Genomic DNA, 27,381 nt, shown 5'->3' with positions numbered 1-27,381 from the left:
TTTGTTACACAAAGTCAACAGCATTTAAGATTTATCTACATTCTTTAGTACATCTTTAAGCTGAGTTTTCAATAAATGTTTTTGAATGCCTCTTGTTATTTTATGCCTGGAATATAATTCCACACAAAATATTCTTTTGTTATTACCAATCTTATATATAATTTTTTTTCTTAATAGCTATATCAGACTTCTTTCTTTCTTTTTTCTCACTTCATATGCTAGAGGTTTCCTTTGTTTGTTTGCATTTTCAAAATGATTTTGTTTACTTTTTTATCTTTTCAAATTATATCACTTCCAATAAATCTAATTGTTACTTTATTGAACTGTTTCAGTGCTTGTTGATTGAGACTAGTTTTATGATTCTATCCTGTCTTTTATTCTATCTTCTAATTATAATTTCTATTATGTTCTTTTTTCCTGATTTGCTGCAAATTTCCTGATTAAAATTTCTCTCATATATGTTTTACTTGTCTCCCATACAGCTGTCTTTTGTGACATACTTTTACAAACAATAATTCTTATTTCTATAATTCTTTAAGCAACACTATATGATTGGTGTTTCTCTAAGTAACATCTATCATTCATCCTCCATCTGAAGATAATTTCTGAAACCAGGATATTACAATTAGAGTATGATCTACATACATCACTGAGTCAATATTATTTCTTCCCACTAATATCATGGGAAAACAATATTACCTCATGTCTAATAGTTTCTTTTGGAAGAGCTTCTATTGCAGCAAGAAGTGTGTCCAGCCAAGCATTACTGACACCTGTGAAGTACAAATAAACTACAGACATAAGCACCTCAAACCAGTTACGTAAAATTCTTTTAAACAATGACTTCAATTAACAACATTATGACAGCAGTAACACTAAAATAAATATATAATGTATACATTATAGAAGTTAGTATGTTAAAATATAATTTAACTGATCAAATAGGAATTTGGCTTCCACCAAATAAAAGCCTAGATTGAACTTACCTTTGGGTTTACTGACTTGTACAGTGACCAAATGAAGTTTTGACAGTGCTGAAAAATTAACTTTAAGACCTATGTTCACATTAGTGACCTTTGTAGTGTCTCTCAGGCATTTGATTAGCATTATAGTCAGTACATATTGTCTTGTGCCTGATCTGTTTTTCTTTTTGTTTCCCCCTTGCAAACATGAGAGACTAGAGAAGAAGGGATCACAAGTGAGTAGGCACAAAGTGGAAATACATTGGGATGTTTGTAGAGCACCCTCATAGTTTTAATTTCTGGGCATTCTTTGGATTGCCATCACCACCTCATTCCTTTTTACGTGTCTTTCTCATTATGGGCCTGCTTAGATTCTTGTAATTCCCTTCTCTTTTTTATAATTGAATTAAAAGGGGTTTCTTTTAAAAAAAGGTGAAACAAAACAAAAGCTAATCAACTACATGATGTAGCACTAGCAAATCTATTGTGTAATTACATATTTTATTCCTGCATGTACTGCTTTAAATAGTAAATTATCAGAAGAAAAAGAAGAGCAAACTAAGAAATCAGCAACATGGCATTCCTCTGACCTGCATCTCTATGCTCCAGATTCTGTAGAATGAGTTGTAAGAATGAGTGAGAATAAGTATGGATGGATATTGATTCTTCTTGAAGAATTGTCAAAAGAGAAACAGCTGCTGTTAATTGCATTTCCACACTTGCAACAGGCAGAACTTCCTGTATGATCAAAAAATAATAATAACTAAGCAAAAGATATACACACATTAAAAGGAAATATGACAAGTATAAAATGTACAGCTTACTGTTTGTAAAATTTATCACACCTTAAATCACACCTAATTTATAGTTATTGTGTTTTATTTGCTTTCTCACTTTAGGACAATTGAACACGGCTGCCTTAACATATGCCCACTTCTTCTCAGGCACGTCACTGTGACTGACCAAACATAGGCATTCTTACTCGGCTGGCTCTCCACCAGCAGTCCTCTCCTGCCATTATTCCAGCAGCATTCTTCCCCTGCCCCTTCATCAACTGTGTTTCACAGGGGGGTACTTTTCCACAGCCATTTGGCTATGTGGGACATATAAATGTGCATCTGGGCAGCCAATCCGCACGCCAAGGGGTGAGTGGACTTGGGCATGGGAAGGTGGAGGACATTGCTTTGATGTGCAGGCAAGGAGAAGGAAAAAAGCAGCCCATACCGGGGGTGGTTGGGGACAGGGCCACTTTTTTGTGTGTGAAACCCTCCTTGCTTTCACCCCTTCCCGCTCTTTCCTCCAGTGGCACCTGGACAGAGTTGTAGGAGGTTAAAAAAAAAGAGAAGAAAGGAAAGGGGGAATTCCCTTGTATTCTTTTAGTTTTGGGATGAACTTACCCCTTCCTTTCACCCAACCTGTGGCAGGATCAGATTCAAATTTCTCACATCTTGACCATGAGGCTAAAATACTCACTCTTCCGCACCTATTGCATATCCTCCATGCTGGCATTTTTAGGGTGTGAAAGCTTTAGAGTCTTCACATGTGTTTCTGTCTCTGTGTGTGTATATTGTACATGTGTAAATCACCTGGCGGGCTGTTGAGAGAGCCAGTTTGAAGGGGGGGGGCAGTAAGGCTCTAACCCTTCAGGCAAAACTAGCCAGACTTTTTTGCCTGCTCTTTTGTCTTCCTGTGATTGCAAGATTATCCCTTTAAAGTCTGCCATTTGAAGAAACTGGGAATCAGCAGCAATTGTTTCAGCATTGCTGTTTCTCATTAATATTTGGAAGGAAATATTGGCTTTGCAGCATTTTGCAGCTAAGTGGTGAAGCCAGATCAGCTTGTTACTAACCTTGTCATTATGCCAGGGGACACATGATGCTGGGATACTGCAACCATCACACGTAAGAGTCAATTGTCTGAATTTTGATCACATGACCATGAGGATGTTGCAATGGTCATAAGTTACTTTTTTCAGTGTCACTGTAAGTTTGAAGGGTCGCTAAACAAACTGTTGTAAATAGAGAACTATACAGGTAGTCCTTGACTTATGATCACAATTGAGCCCAACATTTCTGTTATTAAGCAGGAGACTTGTTAAGTGAATTTTGCCCTATTTTATAACTTTTCTTGCCACAATTAAGTGAATCATTATAATTGTTAAATTATAACATAGCTGTTAAGTGAATCTGACTTTCCATCATCACAAAAGGTGATGATGTGACCCTAGGACACTGCAACAGTGAAGCAGTTACCAAGTGTCCAGATTTTGATCATGTGACCATGGGGATGTGCAATAGATATAACTGTGAAAAACAGTCATAAGTCATTTTTTTCAAGGCTGTTGTAATTTCTAACAATCACTAAATAAATGGTTGTAAGTCAATGACTACTTGTACATAATTTTTGCTGTAATAAAATATTCACAGCTGTTAAAATCAGTGGGAGGTTTGTTCTTGGTATAACTGGAATACTTTAATAGGAAAGCATGCTGTACCTACTCGAACTTTTGGCAAGACTCTCCTCAGCGTCTCTGTAGGATTCTGTCGCATCAGGACTGGAAGATTTGCAACCACGCTTGTCCCTTGGACGTCTTGACCAGAACTTATTTTTTTAAAAAAAGAACAAAACATTTTTAAACATTTTCTATGAAATCAAATTTAATAAAAATAAAAGGAAAATTGCATTGAAAAACCTCATATCATAAAAATACATAAACCAGATAAATCAATTTTAAAATTAAAAACATGTGAAAAAGAAATTTACACATACTATTAAAAGAATACAATAAAATGAACTCATAAAACCTAACCCAACCATTATGATTTGCTTTAAATGAATTCAAAATATTTCAACTTTTACTATCAGACCTTCCTCAGTGTTAAATGTTACACTTAACTGGTTTACACGACATGTTTCCGAGACAGACAACTGAGCTAAATTTTCAGCTTATAATAATGTAGATTTAGTCACCCAAGATTACACGGTTTGGAATATTTCTCATTTCCAAATTATTATTTGAATTAGAGCCATTTTGACATCATTATATTTTAGAACATAATAATCTAATGTGAATAGACTTGATAAAAATTATTTTGTATCCATTAGTACAGTTCTTTGAGTGGTTCCCTGAATTCACACACATGAGTAATGTGCTTGCACAAAGTCCTATTCAAAACCTTACAGAACTTAAAAGATTTGATAGGATGCCCTGCCCTCCCATGCATATAGTGTGATTAGCTGAACTTTTTCAGATTTTAAACTTAACACAGCAGATCTGAAGGAAAAATAAAATCACCTGAGACCAAGCAAAGTAGAGTGGACTGTGTGAATTCATAGTTGACCACTCAAAGGATGCAGTTAGAAGTAAATATCCAGCTCTTCTTCATCATGATCTCTTCATGCACAAGTTTTAGCAGCAAATTTTTTATCTGGAGGGAGGTCTGGAGAAGGGGAATGAAAAAGATGACAGCCTTTCTAATGGTTGTGTCTTTCTGGGAGTGGAGGTCCAGTTTATAGTACGGGATTAAATTGGGAAATTAATTTTGCTTGGGAGAATATTGGAATGAATAGAGTACAAATGGAATGGAGTAGGGTATTTGTTCGGTAAATACAAATATAATGATGGGTGCTATCCATTTGAAGAAATCTGGAAAGATCATATCCTTTAAATGGGCCCTGAAAGCTATTTCCCTCCCCCCAATTGATGCTAAAAATGATACTGCACAGTCCTGTATGAAAAATGAAAAGATGGTGGTCATCCAACAGATGAAATAATGTTCTAAATTCTGAACCAAGTATCTTAGATGCAGAGTTTAGAAGGGGAGGTACCAGTGGTAAGGAATGCATAGAGATAGAAGACACAAAGATAATATTTTTTGTAAGATGGTCAGATACAGAAGAGAAACAAGTATGCAAAAAGTATATAGTTAAATAGAGAGAATGAGAACTGAATTGCAAAACAAATATATAAAGGAAGAATTAATAAGGAAGGGGAAGACAGAGAAAGTCATGGCTGGATGAAGAAGATGAGCTCTTCAAAAACAGAGAGGCCATAAGTTTAAAAAACCAAGTGTATGAAATAGTATTTAGATGTGACAGAAATAAAGGCAGTGTGCAAGGACAAAAATATAAGGAGTTGATAAAGTAAACTAGATCTGCGTAGGTTTCCTTTTAGTTTATTTATTTATTATGTATCGTTTATTTCTTGCCTTTCGTTTCTTTAGCATATTACCACTGTGTATAATGTTGCTGTTTTCAAACAGCAACAGCATGATGAATCCATATGTATGAGCAAAACCAAAGAAGGATCTGAATTATAACGAAGTAGGATTATTTATGTGATTGGTATTTCTCTGAAACATTGTACTGTTATGCTGTTATTTTTGTTTAACTGTTTTGATCTTAATATGTATTTAGGTATGTAAGCTGCTTCCAATTCATTTCAACTGGGACAGCATATAAACCAAGCTGGAAAAGAAGGGAAGGAAGATAGGAAGATGATACCAGATTGATGTTACACTGTGGACAGTGAAAATGCCAGTTTGGTATACGATTAAACAGAACTCTATAGGGTAACTATGTGAAACTAGTAAAACCCAAATTTGCCTACTGAGTCAGTTGCATGACAAGCTGTAATTACTCGCTTGATAAAATGTTGCTTCAGCTTTAAAATTCTGGCAAATGAGATAGGAATAAGATATCTTCTTCTACAAAAAGTGAACGTATATCAAAGAACATAACATGGATCCATAACTAATTTTCTGCCCTCCTTATCCTGGAAGCAGAAATTGTTTCTGAAAATCCAATTCTGATGTCTCACTACTTATTTCATACTGCCAAACAAATATAGATTAATAGTGGCTTACAAAATTGTCAACAAAACATGAGATTTATTTATTTATTTTACTTATTTGTATGATACTCAATTCCAAAAAGAGTAGCTAAACCTAACCTCATGATAAAGTAAGACACTGATTACAAAAAACCCAAAAACCTAAAAACCAAAACTGATCAAAGTTTAAAAAAAAAAAAACAGAAAATTATAGCAATAATATACTTGTAGTCTCCTTTCTAATCAAAGCATTCCCTCCTCCTGTGCCAGATGGAAGTGGCAATTCTTAGCAGTTTTCCTAAAGCTTAGAAGAAACATAGACAACCAAAACTGTTTAGGAAGAGAATTTCAAAGTGTGTGTGGAGGGGTGTCTACTGAGAAAGTTATCTTATAAGACCCCATCAAATTATGAAGGGGAGGGAGTTGACCTTACTGATGAACAGAGTAGAAAACAGCCCCACAGATACAGGCAGATACAGATTCGCTCTCTACCTCTGTATTCTACTGATACAACAATTTCAGAAAGAGTTTGAAAATAAAATACTTGGTTCAATTTTAAGGACAATCTAAGGCTCAAGCAAAATTATATCCACTCTGAAGAGCTAATTTAGACCATTCAATCGGTCCAACTGCTCAGTAGAGGAATGCAATTTAATGCATGAAAAGAACTAGTTGTCTAATATCTTCTTCAATGCCTCCAGTGAAAAGAAGCCCAACAGCTCTCTGGTTCCCACTGTTAACTTTTCGTATTATTCTCTTCTTAACTTTTGCTTGGAAACTTTTTAATTTTTACTGTTATGAAGTTTTTCTAATTTTCTAACATGTTTTTCCCTCTAATACTAAATCTGAAAAAAAAAATCTGCAGTTTAAATTCAGACGACTCATGTATCCAATGTGCTGAGGAAAACCAGATCCAAGTTCCACTCAACCACAGAGATCAATAGGTGACTCAGGATCAATCATTCTTGTAGCTCAATCTACTTTGCAACTACAACTACAACTACTTGGTTGCTGAAGGACATAAAATTAGGAAAGACCCTAATTAAACCTTGATGTCACAGAAAAAAAGGCAGACTATAAATGTAATTAATAAAATAATCTATGATTTCTATGTGAAGGAAGGCCCTGTCTTCCTTGGAATCCAGGTTCTCTGGAGGTTTTCCTATTATCTTTTAAAATGATAGAATCTAAATTGGTTCACCTGCACATATACTTAAGAAATTCATCACAAGGAATTGAATGGCTAGCAGTAACCAAAATAATTATGCAGAAATAACTCATGGAATTGCTCTTCATATTATAGATACCTAAAGTTAAAACTGAAACCTTCATCCAATAAAAATCAAAATCTGCTCAGTATAATGCAATTAATTAATTCTGTCATAGAACAGTTACATATAGAGAGCCAGGTTTGATCTAGTAGTTAAAGCAACAGGGTAGAAAATGGGAGACTGTGAGTTCAAGTGCCATCTTAGCCATGAAAGCCAGCTGATGACCTTGGGCTGTCCACTCTCTCTCACTCCAACTCATCTTACAGGGCTTTTGTTCTGGGGAAAATAGGAAGAGAAAGGTGTGTTGGATATGTTCATCACCTTTAGTTATTTGTAAAAATAATACAGGCGATATACAAATAAATAAGTATAAATACTGTAGTGCTGTCTTTCTTCTTTCAAATCCCTGTTTTAATTTTTTTCAAGGCTTTAACTGACCCATTTGTTCAAATTCTATCAGTTAATCCATCTCAGGAACTGGTCCTGTATTTAAAAATACTTGAGTAAGGGTATTTAGAATTGCAATTTTTATATTTAAACATATTCATACAAATTCCTCCTGTTATTTTTTCCCCAATTTTTCCTCCCCTTCCAATTAGAAATTGTTGAAGTATGAACCTACTTGTTTCTATAAAACAATAACACAGCTTATATATTGATGTACTACAGCAAATCCTATAAAGTCAAGGAACAATAACACAATTTGCTGTGTCAGTATGGTTTACTTGATTTAATTTAGTCACTAATTTACTATTTATTTTTCTTTATTTGCTGTACAATGACTTTCCCCCAACAAGCCAACTTATCTATCTCACGTAACATCTTCCAGAGACAGATAAAAAGTTAGTCATTGAGACTAATGTTTTCAATCTAAACTTTAGCAATTTAAAACAAATAACACAGCTTAAAAATACATGTGCCAAAGGTAATTTTTAAGTACTCAAAAGGAACTTTAAAAAGAAATCCATGATCCTTCTGGCAATTCTGCATACCTGAATCAGAAAATCATTTTGAAAGCCAATAGACTATTAGATTAAACGATCTCACAATGTTTACTTGTCAGTCTATTTCACTGGAATAAAAACAAAGACACTCTATATCAAGTTCTGTCAGCAGCTATTTTCTTTAAGCTATCTGGTTACAGAATTTTCCTTCCACAAAGTCTGTATTTGAATTGCACAGGTTTCCTACTGTAGTATTGTTTAAAGAAAAGAGTCTTTGCATTTTAATGATTTGTCATTAGATGATTAGTGTCACTCAATGTTGTTAGTTTTTTTTTTTTTTTAAAGATTTGGCTACCAGCTATTGTAACTATGTATCATGGTAACCTTGTTGACCAGGATCAGTTTTCTAATTCTATTTCTAAAGTCTTGTTTTTTGAATGAAGAACTGCTCCCAAGAATAGACTAACTCAGACAAATAAGTCCTATACTTAAGATGTTACCCAATCAAATGATTAATAGTAATCTCTTTTTCATAGCTTATGTTATCCAAGTTTTAGCATCACTTCTTGTTTTGTAAGACATAATATACTAAGTCATGATTTATTTAAACACTGCTTATTTGATTAAATTACAACTGACTTGGTTCACACAACAAAGCTACAGACAAACTATTTAGAAGCTTATCAAAATATGTGAATTAGTTTAAACTCTTTATTTAAAAAAAACCTTGGTATAAAGCTGTGATGGAGAACCTATGACATGTGTGCCACAGGTCTGCGGGCACACGAGCTGTCGCCCCAGCTTAGCTCCACCATGCATGCACACATGCCTCCCACCAGCCAGCAGGTTTTCGGGTCTCTGCCGCGCATATGCAGGGACAGGGCACATGCAGGAGATGCACTCACATGAGTGGGGGGTCACATGCGCATGTACGGGGAGAGTGCAGGAGGTCATGCATGCCTGCATGGGGGGAGGATAGGGGGGTCATGCACGCATGCTTGTGGCAGGGTGCATATGGGATCATGGGCGCATTGCATTATGGCTTTCGGAACATGAGAACAAAAAGGTTAGGCATCACTGTTATATACAGTAACAGAGGATTACTTTCCTAACTGCAAGCTGACATGCTAAAAGCTTTGAATTGCAACATCTCTGAAAATGAGAAAAGTAATAACACACAGGTTTTCTCTCTTATGCTCAGATATGGCAAAAACATTTTAAAAACTTGCGAATATATGGTATATTCATTCCCTATTTCTGACTTTTATAGAAGCTTACTTTCAAGTCAAACGGTATTAGAAGCCTACTGATTTTTGCTTGTTTAGCATGAATAGAAGAAAAGTCTTTATGTATTTGTTATGTACTTGGGCTTTATTATTGAGGTACTGACTCTCATAGAGGTCTATGAACTCAGCAGTATTTGTTATTTACTAGATTTTTAAAGTCATCAAACTCACAGTAGTTGTGAGTGGCTTGGATACAACACCACATTAAACCAGAAAGGAGAGAAAACTTAAATGGGGAAACTAACACTTCAACTGACCCAACATAAGCCTTGGAGCTGTTCAATTTTCTGGTGTGAAGGAGACGGTTCTACAACAGATATTTCAGACATTTCCTAAGCTCTGTCAGATGGTCTTGCTTGTATAAAGGGGTAAGAAATGAGCGCTATCAATTTTAAGGATTGGGCAGAAACAATGGGTAAAAACTGTCCCTCAGGTAATTACAGCATGACTGGCTTTGTAAGTGACAAATTGTACCTGAAAGCTCACTGGCAAGTAATACAGCCTATATAGAAAAGGTGTTAATGTGGTTGTGTCAAGTCATAGCCATAATTGTTTATTTATTCTGCTGCATTCTGAATCAACTGTAGCTTCTAAATTGTCTTCTAATTTGTCTTCAAATGCAGCCTCACATGTGGTACATTGCAATATCTGTTTGCCGAATGACTAAGGTGTGACTGACAGTGATAAGAGACTCACATTTCAGAAATGACGCAATGCCTTCCTGTTCACAACTGCCATCTGTACTTTGTGGAGGTGCTGTAATCCAGGAAGAGCTAAATTGTGCACTCCAAATGTTTATTTATTTGTCAAATTTATATGGCCACTCAATTCATACTCAGGGTGGCATACAATAAAACCAAAAATGAAAACATTGTACAAAAACTACTAAAAATAATAAACATGAATAAAATAAGACCATGAGATGAAAGTTATTATATAGAATGCAGCCAATATACAGGATCTCTAATTATTAGGGGATTTCCAAGGCTAACAGTACAAATATTTCTGAGCACTTTCTAGAAGGCCATAAGGATTAGGACCTTGGGAGGCATGATGTTCCAGGAGGTAGGTGTCGGCAGAAAGAGTTTATCTCCTAGGTCCCTTTAGATGGAACTCTTTTGCAGATAGGACCCACAGCATGTCTCTTCTGCCAGAACCAATAGGATTCAAATCCCAAGAGTCTCTAAATATTGGGACAAGACCTTGACAACATCATTTGATTAACCTGGGATCAAGATATACAATTCAGTGTCATCTGCACAGTTATGATACTTGACCATGTTAATGGCTGACCTCACCCAGTACATTCATATACTTTATGTATTGACAGTGTCGAAGCCTATGGCCCACTCTGAAAACTGGGGACTTCAAGCTCAACCTCTCCCTCTTGTCCACACTGAATGAAATGACCATGGAGAAAACAGGAGGATCACCACAACAGCTATCTGGCTGGGGAATTCTGGGAGTTGAAGTCCATAGGAATTAAAGTCGCCACGACTGAGAAACACTGGTATAGATGGATACCATGATGGATGGCATTGGAAACAGATACCCAGTTGTATCTGTCCGCCAACTCAATGAAGCGGTGGACGTGATGAACCAGGGACTTGAAGCTGTTAGGGACTGGATGAGGGCTAACAAACTCGTGCTCAACCCAGATAAGACCGAGTGGCTGTTGTGTTTCCCTCCCACCAATTTGGCAAGTATTCCATCTCTCAGGCTGGGGGGTCAAATTTTACACCCCTCAGATAGGGTCCGCAACTTGGGAGTCCTCCTGGACCCACAGCTGACTTTCGAACATCATTTGTCAGCTGTGACCAGGGGGGCATTTGCCCAGGTTCGCCTGGTACACCAGTTGCGCCCCTACCTGAATCGGGAGGCTCTCACAACAGTCACTCGAGCCCTTGTGACCTCTAGGCTGGAATACTGCAATGTGCTCTACATGGGGCTGCCCTTGAAGAGTATTCAGCGACTTCAGCTAGTCCAGAATGCGGCCGCGCGAGCGATTGTGGGTGCACCTCGTTTCACCCACATAACACCTATCCTCCGCGAGCTGCACTGGCTACCTGTCGATCTCCGGGTACGCTTCAAGGTGCTACTTGTCACCCATAAAGCCCTTCATGGTAGTGGATCTGGGTACTTGAGAGACCGCCTACTGCCAATTACCTCCACGCGACCTATTAGATCTCACCGATTAGGCCTCCTCCGAGTTCCATCTGCCGGTCAGTGCCGACTGGCAACCACGCGGAGGAGAGCCTTCTCGGTAGCAGCTCCGACCCTATGGAACGATCTCCCCGTGGAGATTCGGACCCTCACCACCCTCCAGACCTTCCGCACAGCCCTCAGAATCTGGCTATCCCGTCAGGCCTGGGACTAAGATTGTAACCCGCCCGAATGGTATGAATGTTGTGTTTTTTAATTATGTATTGTCTTATATGTCTAAAAGTTTGTCTTTCTCCCCCCTTCCCTTTTTAAGTTGTGAGCCGCCCTGAGTCCCCCCAGGGAAAAGGGTGGCATATAAATAAACTCAATACCAAATACCAAACAACTTAGCTTTCTTATAAAAACTAATTAATATTTAACTTTTTAAAAGTATTTCAACAGAGAACACAAATACATTGCTTTTCACATGAACAAAGTGGCAGAAGAAAGAGGTTTTTTTAATCCTTGAAATAGTTTTATTTAAATCATGCCGCTGATATAGATTTATGAAAAAAATACATTATTATAACCATCTGAATTTATATTTTAATAGAATTGTATACCAATTGATGTTATAGCTACAAGCTGTCTGAGGTTTTTAAAAGGGAGATCAAATTGATAGGTATAACCTGTCCTTAACTTGTCCTTAACTGCTCATTGGATTAAGGTAGTTCTTGAGTTACATCTGTAACTGGCATTGGAATTTCCATAGCCAAGCAATGTGATTGTAAAGCAACTGCTTAGAGAGAGGAAGCCAAGCAGTCCTAGTTGTTTTGTAATCTCAGACACGTGAGTTATTATTTTGGAAGAGAAGAGAATCCTTGGTAAAGAGTGTGGGGCTGCTGCAGAGAAGTGGGGAAGCCTTGGGAATGCACACAAATTGGGAGATTATTGTATGAAAGAAAACTAATTCTACTTTTGTTTCATGAGTTGAGACATGGCTTGATTCATGTAATTAATATGTATATAAATAAAAAAACAGTTAAACTTGCAATAATGTTGAACATACTCTATTTTGACTGAGATCAAAATATAGGCAACAGAAGAGGATCTGATGTGAGAAATCATTAAATTTATGTTTCCAATTTACAAATCTAACTATACAGTTATACACCAGTTAAATTCAGGGACACAGATATATCTCTACTGTCAAGCACAGAAAATCCAAATTACATTTAAATGGATAAAAATTGAGTTTATGACTTCATTGTTTTGGAAAATTGTGTAGCTATAGATTCTGCAGTATTCATTTCTTTCAAAGGAAAAGGAGAGAAATAATATAAAACTATCTTCTAAAGCACAAAATGAACAGTGAGTTTTATCTATCAAAAAAGTAAAATGTTTCCATTTACTCAAAACTACAAACATATGACAGATGTAGGCACCCACTAAATCCCCCACTGTACTATAAAGATATCAGTTGAATTCAGATATAACAATTAGCCAATTAGCTTCTCTTGCTGGTTGATGCAGCTAAATAAAGAAGCACCTAATATTGGTTCAACGGTACATTCAAAGCAACATTTGTGGCTTTTACCTCTCTTAATAAACTGAATAAAACTAAGATGAAGACTGAGTTTATCAGAGCCTTAAGAAAAAAGCATTAATGGAAAAAAAGTTAAATATTACAATTGTATGTTGATCCAAAAGAATCAAATAAAAAACATGAAACATTAAATGAAATGAAAATTAAGTATTCTTGGGTTCTATAATTATATACAGCTATCCACAGTTATGAACATACAAAAAAATCTTAAACTTGACTGATCATTCATAGTGTTTGTATTAAATCTCTGTCCATTGTACAAAGCATAAGCTAGTGATTTAATAATCAGATAATATTGTGACCTCCTTAGAGTAAGAAACAATGTGAAAAGCATTAAAAGTAGGTATTTGACTAGAACAGTCATATAAATCCGTAAATAAATGTAAAAAACAAAATTATAATTTACAATAATAAAATGTTCATTAAAAATTAAGATTTCACAAAGGAGTTCAGGTATCACCAAAAATATGTAAGGTATTTATAAATTGGTTACAATATTTAAAATGGGATAATCACAATGAAAATGTTAATTTAAATGTATAATATATGTAAGAAAATTTTATTCATATTCTCTTATTTTTCCCTACTCAATATTTCCTTCTTTTGATATAAATAATATATAACCTCTAATAATGAATTATTCCTAATTGCTGGATCAGTATAATTTTCAGGTAACACCAACAGATATGAAAGAATTCCATGATTTGCAAGGAATGGAAATCACAAAATAGCACCCCCAAAAGATAGACTTTTTGTTGGGTGAATGAAACAAAGCAAATAAAAAACAAGAATAGAAAACTCAAGAAAAGAATAATACAGTAGACTAGAGTATCCTTGAAGACAGCTTTATTCATAGGAGCCATAAGTACAATATTCCATCTTGAAACAGTGTGCTGCTGATTTCTGTTGGGCATATCCACACATTTTTAACATACAATTCAGCTAGAATAAACATAATGTATTTCACAGAACTTCTTAATTATGCACCCAAACTCTTAATCAAAATAATTTATTAAAATTGTTTGCAACTATCAAAAAAATTATGTATTCATCCATTGCTGGATAGTAGTGCAAAGCTCCTCGATTCAAAAGCTCATCACCATCAGCAGCGTTTCCCTTCCCTTTTTTCTCTAAAGCCAATTATATTGTCTTCATGCAAGCATGACAATTTAAGTAATACTTGCAATGTATATACATCCCAGAAATGAGCACTTTAGTTCTCCTCCTTCTTTCCTGATTTTAGTATATTTATTCTGAAGCAATAATTAATCTTCAGTGTGAACACTAAAAATTAAAGAGAACAAAATCGCTCTCCTTATACTGCTACAGTGCATTTTTCCCCTAAAGATCAAATGCAATTAATTAAAAATATAAGATTCTTCTGGATTTATTACAACTTTGGAATATGAGTGAAAGAAACTTACATACCAACATTGACAAGCTGCTACAGAATGTTTAGCTTTTATAAGTTTTGCTTACTAGGGTTCCAGATAATGCCAAATAGTTTTAATAAACTATTTCATGTTCAAGATATTTAGTTTAGGAGTTGAAATGACTGACTTTTTAAGAGAACATATCCATATATTATCTCTGTCCACATATTATTTTTTTCCATATGACAATTATTCTCATTTCTGGAACATTTCTGTTTTATTTTTCTTTGCTTATTGCAGCCAATGTACTTGATCTACAAATCCTAATAGCTTATCATATTTACAACCATTTACAACAATTGGGCTTCCCTAATTGTGACCTCCTTTATCTCCTCATTTGCTCAGAGTCTCTCATTATTGAATGTGATGTCCGGAAGAAGAAACCGCAAACTGAAGATTAGCTCTACAAAAAACAGAACCGATGACCATGGCGAAGAATGAAGTGTCAACAACTAGACTAGCTCTTTGAACCTCTCCAGATAAAGTAGAGGACCATAGTTCATCCATTACTATAGTGTTCCACACAGTTGCCCCAGGGGTGGGCTGCTACGGGTTCGGGAGAACATTATGGCCAGTTTGGAGAATCTTCAAATCTCACCCCTGGCTGGCCCCGCCCACCCATCCCAGGAGTCTCCATGCGGCCCATTTTGGATGCTAAGTAAGTGCAGGGCCCGCATGGAGGCTCAGGGAGGGGGGAAAACAAGCCTCCTGGAAATTCCGGAAGGCCAGAAACGGGCCCATTTCTGGCATCCGCAGGGCGTCTGGAGCCCGGAGGCAGCAGTTTTTGCTCTCCCAGAGGTTCGAAGAAAGCCTCTGGAACTGGCGATAGCGAAAACACCCCCGCTGCCATGGTGCAAGAGGCCAACTAGGCCATGCCCACCATGGCCACGCCTACCCACAACCGTACAGAGAACCCATTGCTGAAATTTTTAAAGCCCACCCCTGAGTTGCTCCCCACAAGGAAACTGATTAAAAATAACTAAAGGGACATACAAATAATAAACTAAGAAAGTAGGGTATAATTTTTTAATATTGTATTTGCAAAAGAGAATCATTGAAGCTCATTTATAAGGAAAAAAGAAGAAATAAAAAATCAGATATTTGAACGGACTAAAGATTAAGATTGTTAGAAGTAAAAGGAAGAAAGATAAAGTTGGATTATTTGATCAAGGTTACAACAGGGTTAGGGTTATTCCTAGCAGCCCTTAATGGAGTTTTGCTGTCATCAGGACTACAATGACAATACTTTATTTGTTCATAGATAAGAGATAAGATATGGGGGAAAGTATCATTTGTAATTTAAGAGGAGGTGAAAAGTTGCTATACATTTTTTTATATTTGTGATGGGCCTCCCCCCCTTCTCTCTCTCTCTCTCTCTGTCTCTCTCTCTGTCTCTCTCTCATATACACAAACATTCTTTACTATATTATTTTTCTTTTTCTTTCTATTTTTGTCTTTTCTACTTTTTCACTTTTATTCATTTTTTTCTATTTTTCTTTTAGTATGTATTAGTTTTTACTATTGAAATTGTAATCCTCAATAATTACTTTAAAAAAAGAATATCCTATTATTGTTACATTACTAAGCATACGATTTTGTGGCAGCAAAGAACTGAGTGGCAATTAATAAATTAAAATTAGGTAAGAAGGAAAAAAATCGCAAGAAAATAAGAAATGATATATAGTCTCAAATTAAAAGCAATGCACAATGTTGCAGGAAGAGATTTCTTTCTCCTCTATTGCTTCCTTATACCCTGCACTACAAAATCAACTTTGGAAATTCTGATTTTTTTGGAGCAGATTCTGGAAGTATGAGGGGTTGCAACAAAGGGGGTTTGTTCCACCAATGACATTTATTTAACTTAAAAAAGTGAACAATTATATTGAATCCCAATGATATATTTTAACAGGATTTTCTTAGCCATATACCACAGAAATTTATGCATCATACCTGACATAATCTTATCCCACATTTTCTCCTGAAGTATTTTTACAAAGTAGATATATAGCTGGTGTCAAGGATCAGCATCATAGATAATCCAGCTCCTATTTATATTTAAAAATCTGAAATATGAATGTCCTCAATTTTTATGTTATATTGTATGCACTGCTTATGATAAAGTATTTTTCATTAACCTTACTCAGTGTTTGTCAGCTGAAATGTTGTGTGTTGTTTTCTCTACCTACTGAAATTTTATAAACTGTTGTCACAACGCCTCCTTTCCCCTCTTAACCCTTTCCCCTTCAAAGTAAATGGGAAATGTCTATAAGAGACATGATATATTACAATAAATGGTCATACCGCTTAGATTCCTCTGATTACTAAATCTACAATTTATGGCAAGATACTGAAAAAGAATTATAAATAGATAAATATTTACTTTAGATTCCCTTTAGTTATTTTGTGTAACACATTAAACAATTCTTCCCTAGAATAAATGAACAATAGTTTCTTTCTCCAATGTCTATAATAAAAAAGTGTAATACCCAAAGAAGAATATAAACAAAGTCTATATTCTTTTTTAAACAGATTAAAGTCTCTATTTGCTCATCAGATGATCACCTTCTTAAAAGAAGAAATAAACTGAATCAAATTTGGTATAAGGGAGCTAGGGGCAAAAGACTTGAGTTTGAAAATTGGCCAGATCTGGATGAGAATTCTAAAGAACATCTCTACTAAAAAAATCCCTATGGGACAGACAACTGCACTGAAATGCACAAATGAAACATGAGATAAGCGAAGCTACAGGCATAGACATGTACAGGAACACATCTATTTATTCAATTATTTATAGGGCTTACAGTATAAGGTTGCCCAACTCAAAAACATGTCTCTAGACAGTGTAAAACAGTAAATAAAAACATCAAAATAAAACAAGTAATACTAGCTAAAAACAGACATAAACAATCAGCTATTAGGAACTCAAAAGTAGTGCATTCTTTAGGACAAGATTCTCATATCCATACGTGGTTGTATGCACAATCTCTTATTAGTTTCTGGGACAAAGCTTGCTTTGGGCCAAATCAGACTGGGAGACTGCAGAGAGAAAAAAATATTATTATTATTTCTCTAGTGCATCCCTATGAAAAGAGGCAGTTCAGCATCATGATTGTTCCAGCTTAAGGCCCCTTCCATACTTTCTGCTGTTCATGTGATCCAGAATTATAGAGTCAACTTACATCATCTTCTCAGTGCACACATAATTTACAGCTATTGCAGATGAAATGGCTCACTGTTTATTTTCACTATTAGATTATTTAATACTTGGTGCTTTGCTAGCCCAATCAAACAATATTCACAAAATACATCAGGCCTTACTCATACTTCCTTACCAGTGACGTGCAGTCACTAGAGGCAAGGGAGGCGGAGCCTCACCAGTCTCCTCAGGAAAAAGAAATTTAAATATTTTTTTTAAAATAATTAAAGCCAAGATAGTTGCTACCAGATTCCAGGTCACTGTGGCTTGGTGTCTGCTTAGTGTTAACCAAAGCAGGAGGCGAGAGAACTCGGGGCCTCTTTTCCATAAGGAATTTTTCGCCTTCTAAAAGTTAAGAAAGAGTTAAAAGGCAAAGAAGTTCAGATGGAAAAGAGGCACTAATTCTCCCGCGTCCTGATCTGGAAGCAGCCAATCATGTCTTCTTCAGCACGCTTACGTTGGGCGGGTTATTTCGGAGGGCGTGCTTCAGAGGAGAGAGGAGTGGGAGAGAAGGAGGAGGCTGGCTCTTTGCTGCAGACCTGGGCACTTGGCGGCTCCCACGATGCAAAGTGCCCCACCGCCCCGGCCTGCTTCTCCAAGCTCCGCCGCTGGAAGTCCCGGATCGCCTCTGGGGGAAGGCTGAGTGAGAAACGGAGCGAAGCTTCTCCGCGGCCTCCCGGCACTACGCAGAAGCTCTCACAGGAGCGCGTGTCAGCGGCCGGCGGCCTGGAGCGGCCCCAGTTGCGAGACAAGGGAGTGCTTAAAGCAGCCGCTGCCGCCGCCACCACCCCTCCTTCACCCAGCGGGGCGGTGGCGCCGGGGCAGCGGGGGGCGGCGGGGCACTTTGCATCGCGGGAGCCGCCAAGCACCTTTGCTGCAGACCTGGGTGCTTGGTTGCTCCCCCGATGCAAATTCCCCCCCCCCCGCTGAGGCCGACCGCTGCCCTGCTGAGCTGATTCGCAAAAGGATGCCCAGCTGAGCCTCACCAGGTATAAACTTCACCGCACGTCACTGTTCCTTACAATATTCTTAAAAGAACCCTTGAAATTACAGCCATTTTTAAAACATTGCCTTCCTACATATTCACTTGTTTTAACTTTACCAAAGGTAGTCTTCAACAAGACAATAATTGACCCTGGAATTATGCTTGTAAGTCATGCCGATTGTATCACATGACCATGACCAGTTTTGTGGCTTTTTTGTAGTTGTTGTTGTTAGTTGTGAAGTCATGTCCGACCCATCGCGACCCCATGGACAATGTTCCTCCAGGCCTTCCTGTCCTCTACCCTACTCTGGAGTCCATTTAAGCTCATGCCTACTGCTTCTGTGACTCCATCCAGCCACCTCATTCTCTATCGTCCCCTTCTTCTTTGGCCCTCAATCTTTCCCAGCATTAGGCTCTTCTCCAGTGAGTCCTTCCTTCTCATTAGGTGGCCAAAGTATTTGAGTTTCATTTTCAGGATCTGGCCTTCTAAAGAGCAGTCAGGGTTGATCTCCTCTAGGAATGATCGGTTTGATCGCCTTGTAGTCCAAGGGACTCGCAGGAGTCTTCTCCAGTACCAAAGGCCTCAATTCTTTGGCGCTCAGCCTTCCTTATGGTCCAAATTTCACAGCCATACATGGCAACTGGAAAAACCATAGCCTTGATTATACATACCTTTGTTGGCAGGGTGATGTCTCTGCTTTTTAGTATGCTGTCTAGATTTGCCATTTGTGGTATCATTAAGCAAACACCACTGCCAAATTTCCATCATATGACTGCAGGATATTGCAAGCAGCCATAAATGCAGCCCAATTGTTAAGCAAACTTGCAATGACTGCAGGGGAGGTGGCCATCAGAACATCAAATCCAGACCATACCTTTTTTTGGGGGGGGGGTGTTAATTGTAATTTAGAATGATCACTAAGTGACTCATTGTAAATCGACGACTACCTGTAATCTTAGTCTGGATAGATCAGAGTTAAGTTACATATCCAACTGTTCACCATAAGCAGCTTATGAATCCTACCCTAATTCTAACCCTGTCCCCAAACCAATGTGTTATATTTCCTTTCAATAATTTAGTCCTATTTGTAGTACTTAGTGTCTTCACCAAATCTATCTGCAATTATTCAACACGCTTTCACCCTTTGTCTTGCTTCTCCCAATAAAAAAATCAAAAAGTCTTCTATATTGTGCCCTGATGGATTTTCTTTATCTACACATTTTTCATGTGGATTTGATACTGTTACCATTGCATATATTACAAAATATTTATTTAAAAAGTATTTGAAAAGGCAACAGATAAGCTACACAAACAATTTATAACAAACAATTTAAAAAAGAGAATAACTATGCAGGAAAGCTATGCCTACAACATGTTAGCTCAAAAATACAAGTGGTTGAGGATGGTAGAATTTCTGATATTCAAGTACAAGTTTCATATTTGAAAAAAAAATCTTTTTCATTTTTTAGTTGGAATAGATCACTTTGAGCATTGGTTCACCATAATTTAAGGTTCTATGTTACATAGTTTAGAGACATGGTACTTATGCTTCCTTTTCTCCTTTTATGCTGTCTTTGCCTTAAATGATTTGCAGAGATGGGGGGAATTCTCCAAAAATCTATTGCAATGGAACATGTGAGGTTATCTGGATTATGATTTGCAGGGTAATATTCACTAAGAGGTCTTTCATCTCATTCTGCCAAAAAATGGAGCAGCATATAATTCCCATTATACTCTACAATCAAATATTTTTTTAAAATCTCAACTCAGTTGTCTGTGTCTCGAATCAGTTCAAATCAAATATTACTCCTTTCAAATCTCAAATTCAAATTGACTACAGTATTGCTGCCTATCTCAAATCTTAAATCTTAAGATTTGGATCTTAAGTATTGGATCTCAACTAATTCAATTAACCCTAACACAGTGATGGCCAACCTTTTTCCCATCATGTGCCAAAAGCGGGGGGAGTACAGTGTGGTTGTGCACGGGTGTGCCCACACCCATAATGCTATTGTGCAACCCCCCTGTGCGCATGCATTCACAACCTCCTTCCTCTCCCCTCCCTGCTTTTGGTGCGTGATGGACCCATTTTTCATCCTCCCCAGGCTCTAGAGGCTTTCTAGGAGCCTGGTGAGGGCAAAAACAGCCTCCTCCACCCCCCCCCCCAGACCCCGGAGGCCCTCCAGAGCACAAAAAAATGGCCCAACTCAAAGCCTCCAGAGGGAGAAAAACAGCCGAAAAAGAAGGCCAGTTAGCTGGCCAGCACGCGCATGCGCTCTGGAGCTAACAGGACAACACCTCGTGTTCCCTAACAAATGGCTCCACATGTCACCTGTGGCACACGTGCCATAGATTCGCCACATGGCCCTAGCATGATTAGAAAAAAAAACACATATAATTTCAGGTTCACCTGGTATCCCTTCTTTTCAGTACAATTAGCAGAGAAATGTAAGTTTTGGCCTCCTTAAATTACATATTGCAGCTTAAAAGAATGTTTTTAATTATTAAAAGCAAAACTTCTTTTGTTGGATGGCTTAGAAAGGTAGACTTTGATAACATAACATGACAATGAAGTAAAAGGAAACTACATTTTGATTTACAATTATCTTTTATTCTAGCCATCTAGAAGCAGCAGCATGAAAACTCTATCAATCTGTACACGCACTCCTGGTTGTAATGCTGTGTTGTAGCACTTCCAAAGTCTTTGTGCATTAACAACTAATACACTGAGCAGAAGCTTTTGTAGACTGAAGTCCTCTCTGCAAGGAAATCTGATCTAAATTGAAATAATTATTCTGAAAGCTAAATCAACTTTATTTAGGCTTCAGATCTTCATATTCTCCTTACACTACTTGAAGTCACTTTTATAAAGAAATCTATAACAATTCATAGTCACAAACTCAAGGTCCTATCATTGCATAATGGCATTTATGTCCAATCCTTCACTAAGTAAAGTATCATTTAACAAGAGCAACGGTATGTTTTACATGATTCCAGAATTTATGGAACACTCTCCAAGAAACTCATTTGATTTGTTCCTAACCTCGTTCAGAAGTAGATTTACAATACTATATTTATATTTCAACAGGTGGCAATATTTGTGCAATCTTGGCTGATCACAAAAAGTAACTAAGGTTTGCTATAATTAGTATTTGGATAGAAACTCCAGAAATGCTGGCCTGACTGAAAAGTAAAAACAAACAAATTCAAAAGAGCAAGCAAATAAAAAACCCAGCTTGGGTGAAAACAATGGCATGACAGGAGGGGCAAAGTATCTTTGCCTTTTTGTTGTTGTTGTTAATTACCGTACATATCTATTGCTCTGAAAACTGGGGATGATTAGTATGATTAACATTTGTGACATTTTAATTGAATTCTTTGTACCTTTAATGACTGGAAAACTTATCTACAACTAATAACAGGATACATTTTATGCAGTTTCTATAATTTCTGTACTCTATCAAGGATAATTCTCACTCGTTAAAGAGATATTTGTTTTTAAAAAAATAGGATATTTTAATCTAATAACGATATATTTTTTCGTAATCTGAATATGAATAAAAATAAGTGGATCAACTGTCTTGTGATAGTAATTATAGTAATCCGTTTAAGGCCTTGTACTATTGAAAATACTTCTATCAACAGGAGGTAGTAATCGCTCATTCAACTGAGAGCATACAGAGAATTCAGGAAGATTAGAATAATAAAAAGGAAATTAAAGATCACAGATTGATCATTCTCATGCAATCAGGTAGCCGAGTTACCAAATAACTTTTAAATGTTTATTTACTTATTAGATGTACATGACATTAATTATTAAATATATATGTCACCCAACGATGGGCAGTTTAAAAATTGTAAATAAGATTACTTTCAATATAAATTTTATATATAAAGCAATCCAGAAAACAAATTTTAAAAACACATCAAAACATTTCATTACTGAATATTAACAAAATTTAGAGATCAAATTTTCAGATGAGGCTACCTAAGATATTGCAAAGTTTTGGTATGGAACAAATATATACAGAAACAAGTTCTTTACATTGGATCACTTGACATTCCCTTCAGGAACACACTTATACTGGAAACATAACAGCAAGCCTTGAATTTACATATCTTACATTTATATACATAGTCAAGTAGCCTAATTGCTGTAATATCTATAATAAAGCAAGATTTATTTGTGCACACTATCATAAGATCAGAGGTTAATTTGTTCAAAAACTCTACAGCAGGAACAAGGCACACTATAAAATGTACATGGGAGGCACACACTACATACAATATATTTTTAGACCAAACCAACCCAAAATTTAAAAACAAGTAGAGATGATATTACAGCAAAGAATAGGCTCCAGTCAAATCAGTAACATCCTGGTTACTAGTAATATATGGCCACAAATGTGATAACAGAATAACAAAAATATGGATATTACTTGCTCTTCACTTTATGACTCTGTACTAAAGTCAGTGGTCTGATTCAGCCAGTTCGCACCTATTTGGGAGAAACGGTTATTAACTTTCTAAACAGCTCGGAGAACCGGTTGTTGGAAGAAATCTTATTTTGGTGTTTTTTTTTCATTTTACAGGGCTAATCCTGTAAGGAAGGCAGGAAGGAAACATTCTGATGTTGTTTCTAGCCTAATCTTTATTGCCCTGCTTACAGAAACTGCCTCTCTGGTAAGCTGTTATTACATTGTAAGAGCTAAGGTGAAGAGCCCATTAATGTGAGTGATGTTGAGTTGGCTATGCCCACACGGTCATATGACCACTGAGACACGCCTACCCAGCTGGTCATTAGAGCAGAGAACCGGTTGTTAAATTATTTGAATCCCACCACTGACTAAAGTGTAACCTCCAACAGAAGGTTATTTGGAGTTTAACATGGAAAGAACAACATATAAGGAAACTTAAGCTGATGTCATGCTATTATGTTCATACACTTTAAAAATAAAAACACAGCTATATTTCATTTGTCTTCATTCAAATTATTATCTTTGAAGTTAAAGTTTTTAATATTTTAATATTTATTATTTTAATTGTAAGCTGCCCAAAAACACTCTTCAGAGTGAGATAGGTAGCATATAAATTAAATAAATAATTTCTACTTTGCATTTAGTAATTATGAAAACCTATCGTCCCCTTCTTCTTTGGCCCTCAATCTTTCCCAGCATTAGGCTCTTCTCCAGTGAGTCCTTCCTTCTCATTAGGTGGCCAAAGTATTTGAGTTTCATTTTCAGGATCTGGCCTTCTAAAGAGCAGTCAGGGTTGATCTCCTCTAGGAATGATCGGTTTGATCGCCTTGTAGTCCAAGGGACTCGCAGGAGTCTTCTCCAGTACCAAAGGCCTCAATTCTTTGGCGCTCAGCCTTCCTTATGGTCCAAATTTCACAGCCATACATGGCAACTGGAAAAACCATAGCCTTGATTATACATACCTTTGTTGGCAGGGTGATGTCTCTGCTTTTTAGTATGCTGTCTAGATTTGCCATTTGTGGTATCATTAAGCAAACACCACTGCCAAATTTCCATCATATGACTGCAGGATATTGCAAGCAGCCATAAATGCAGCCCAATTGTTAAGCAAACTTGCAATGACTGCAGGGGAGGTGGCCATCAGAACATCAAATCCAGACCATACCTTTTTTTTGGGGGGGGGGTGTTAATTGTAATTTAGAATGATCACTAAGTGACTCATTGTAAATCGACGACTACCTGTAATCTTAGTCTGGATAGATCAGAGTTAAGTTACATATCCAACTGTTCACCATAAGCAGCTTATGAATCCTACCCTAATTCTAACCCTGTCCCCAAACCAATGTGTTATATTTCCTTTCAATAATTTAGTCCTATTTGTAGTACTTAGTGTCTTCACCAAATCTATCTGCAATTATTCAACACGCTTTCACCCTTTGTCTTGCTTCTCCCAATAAAAAAATCAAAAAGTCTTCTATATTGTGCCCTGATGGATTTTCTTTATCTACACATTTTTCATGTGAGAACCGGTTGTTAAATTATTTGAATCCCACCACTGACTAAAGTGTAACCTCCAACAGAAGGTTATTTGGAGTTTAACATGGAAAGAACAACATATAAGGAAACTTAAGCTGATGTCATGCTATTATGTTCATACACTTTAAAAATAAAAACACAGCTATATTTCATTTGTCTTCATTCAAATTATTATCTTTGAAGTTAAAGTTTTTAATATTTTAATATTTATTATTTTAATTGTAAGCTGCCCAAAAACACTCTTCAGAGTGAGATAGGTAGCATATAAATTAAATAAATAATTTCTACTTTGCATTTAGTAATTATGAAAACCTAGTCTGGAAGAAGTGCTCTCCAAGCCCAGGAATGTATAAGAAACACCTAAAGAGAATCTGAGACCAGGATCACTTCCAAGAAACAGGCAATGCACAGTAGCCTTATTTTATAAACTGTAAAAAAGAAAAGCTTGTATCTGCATATTGGTAACACAATGGTTTTTAGATGACATTTTACAGAGCATTGTATTTTATAATCTGTTTTTAACAAAGGCTGAATGAACCTGCTTTTCATTCATACTCGACTGCAATTTGTTTAAAGAGTAACTACTATAATTATTTTTTTTAAAAATCAATGAATAAAATACCCCTAAACCCTGAAAACACAAAACCATAAAGATCAATCCCATTGATCCTTATCCACATCAGTTATTATTACCTCATATCATGAAATTCTTGAATTTTATAAAAGCATCTAAGGTTTACATGCATCCAGTGAAAATATATTATCCACCCTTGCCAACTACCAAATTTATTCTTATGAGAAATAAAGTAGCACGAACCTGCCTTGCATCTTTATAACAACCACATACTAAAAAAAAGGTAGGTGTTATCAAATGAGTCACCAATGACTATGAGTATGGCCTCTGTTACTCTGCCGAGCAAGCAGACATTGTTCCAATCTATGCCTACTTAATGAAAATATTGAAAATGGATTTTGTAGGGTCAGAAACAACTTTATAAGTTTTTTAAAAATAAAATATTTGTTTGCTGTTAGAATAGATTGCTAGATTGTCTGTCTATGTTTAGAGTAGATGATAATGAAGGGCTGAAGTTCTATTCTACCCATTCTACTCACCTCAATAAATTCCTTGTAATTATTTAACATTTGAACAAATAGTATATATTAACCCTAAAAAAGGACATGATGAATCCAAACTAGTATTTTACAATAACATTTTGCTTACAATAAGATATTTTAAAAAAACAATGAAATATGAAGGTATTTAATAGATAGGACAGTTATAAAATATATAAAAGGTTGAAAAAAGTGGTAGCTTAAGATCTATTAGCAAAGTAAAAGCTTCATTTCAAAATAAACATGGTTCTCAAAAGCACTAAATATAACTGATCAAATTTAAAGAAACCTTACAGCTGGCACTTCTTTCAGTTAACACTGTGCAAAGGAGCCAGCCTATATCAAAATCATTCAGCACTGCACCTTCTCCAAAAAGTCAAAAATCTGACTTTTAGGCAAATACTGCTCAAGGCAATTAAATGGTGCTTAAATATGCATTTTAAAAGGCAAAAGCAACTATGCATTTTATAAGGAAATAGAGATAAAAAAATTAAACTATGATTAAAAGCCAATACAGATTTAAATATTTCTCATCCTAAAAATGTACCCTTTAAAAGTTTCCATTACTATATAGCTTTTGAAGGAGGCAAAAATTTGAGTTACTGCATAATCGTAGTAAAAACTGTTCTAAGTATAAAGTGAATCAGTATCAGTCTTATTAATATCATCATTCAGTTTTGTAACTTTCAAACAAGAGCAAGGTTAAAGTATAAGGCCCAAAAATAGCCTAGCAACCATTCTCGTATAAGACTATATTGCCATGGAGGTTTAATGGAGTCTTACTGTCACACATTATTTTAATCCTCCTTTTACATTATCATTACAATGCAGAACTCAAGAAAACATCACTAAGAATGTGGAGGAAACATTTAAATAAAAAGTACTAAAATGATAGTATCTAAACTATACCTGAGTAGATACACAGCCCTTTCAATATCATTGAGTTCTTCATCAACTGTCAGTCTCTCTATTTCTTCTGGTGTCTGTCAGACATGATACAGAAATTAACGTTATTGACATCTCAGCTCCATACTTCAATTTGTTAACAACTACCTCCACTTTCAAATTTGAACATTCAATGCCACAAGTATATTTATACTACAATCCCACACACACTTACCTGCAAGTAAGTCCCGATGAATTCAAAGGGGCTTACTTCTGAGTAGGCATGCATAGGATTGTACTATTCATCACCAGGACCACTTTTACTTATTCCAGAGTAAGTATGAATTCTGCCTGAAACACAAGAAATTAAATGAAAATAAATGTAATTAAAAGAAATACTAATGGAAGATAAAGTGTTCTAGCTTCAAATTAGTCATGTACTTGACTTCTATGAGTCAGATTGCTGACTATTTTCTCCAGTGTTATCTATTTCAATTGGCAACTGCTCTCCAAGGCCTTAAAAAAGGGCCTTTGCTCTGCTATTTGATAAACTACAAATAGCAAGAAAAGAACCAGAGACAAATATGAGCTGCCACTTGTCCTCCTCAATTTTTGAACCAGAATGACAGCCAGTAATTTTTAAGCCACTTTCTCTGGAACAGTCTCCTGGAAGACTATGACAGGTTTCAGATATGGTTGTAAGGCCTTTAAT

The 27,381-nt window shown here is 36.2% G+C and overlaps 1 protein-coding gene across 3 annotated transcripts in view; it reads right to left on the bottom strand.

Moving 5' to 3' along the window:
* Positions 1-27,381, bottom strand: part of PPP4R4 (protein phosphatase 4 regulatory subunit 4) — a 61,834-nt gene that overhangs the window by 33,554 nt on the left and 899 nt on the right. For 2 of the 3 annotated variants that reach the window (XM_087725859.1, XM_014070432.2), the window contains exons 2-5: positions 26,694-26,767; positions 3,461-3,563; positions 1,553-1,700; positions 700-773 (exon numbers count right to left, since the gene is read on the bottom strand). In XM_087725859.1, coding sequence (XP_087581985.1) covers positions 700-773; positions 1,553-1,700; positions 3,461-3,563; positions 26,694-26,767 — 399 coding nt within the window. Of the gene's footprint in view, positions 1-699; positions 774-1,552; positions 1,701-3,460; positions 3,564-26,693; positions 26,768-26,904; positions 27,021-27,381 lie in introns of all 3 variants that reach the window. The other variant, XM_014070433.2, reaches the window with a different exon arrangement.

The sequence above is a fragment of the Thamnophis sirtalis genome, unplaced genomic scaffold (assembly GCF_051295495.1).
Source record: "Thamnophis sirtalis isolate CommonGarterSnake01/CBP01778 unplaced genomic scaffold, rThaSir2_p1.2 scaffold_1, whole genome shotgun sequence".
Lineage (NCBI taxonomy): Eukaryota > Metazoa > Chordata > Lepidosauria > Squamata > Natricidae > Thamnophis > Thamnophis sirtalis.
Note: the sequence above shows the minus strand (reverse complement) of the source record. Positions and strands in the feature narration are given on the sequence as shown.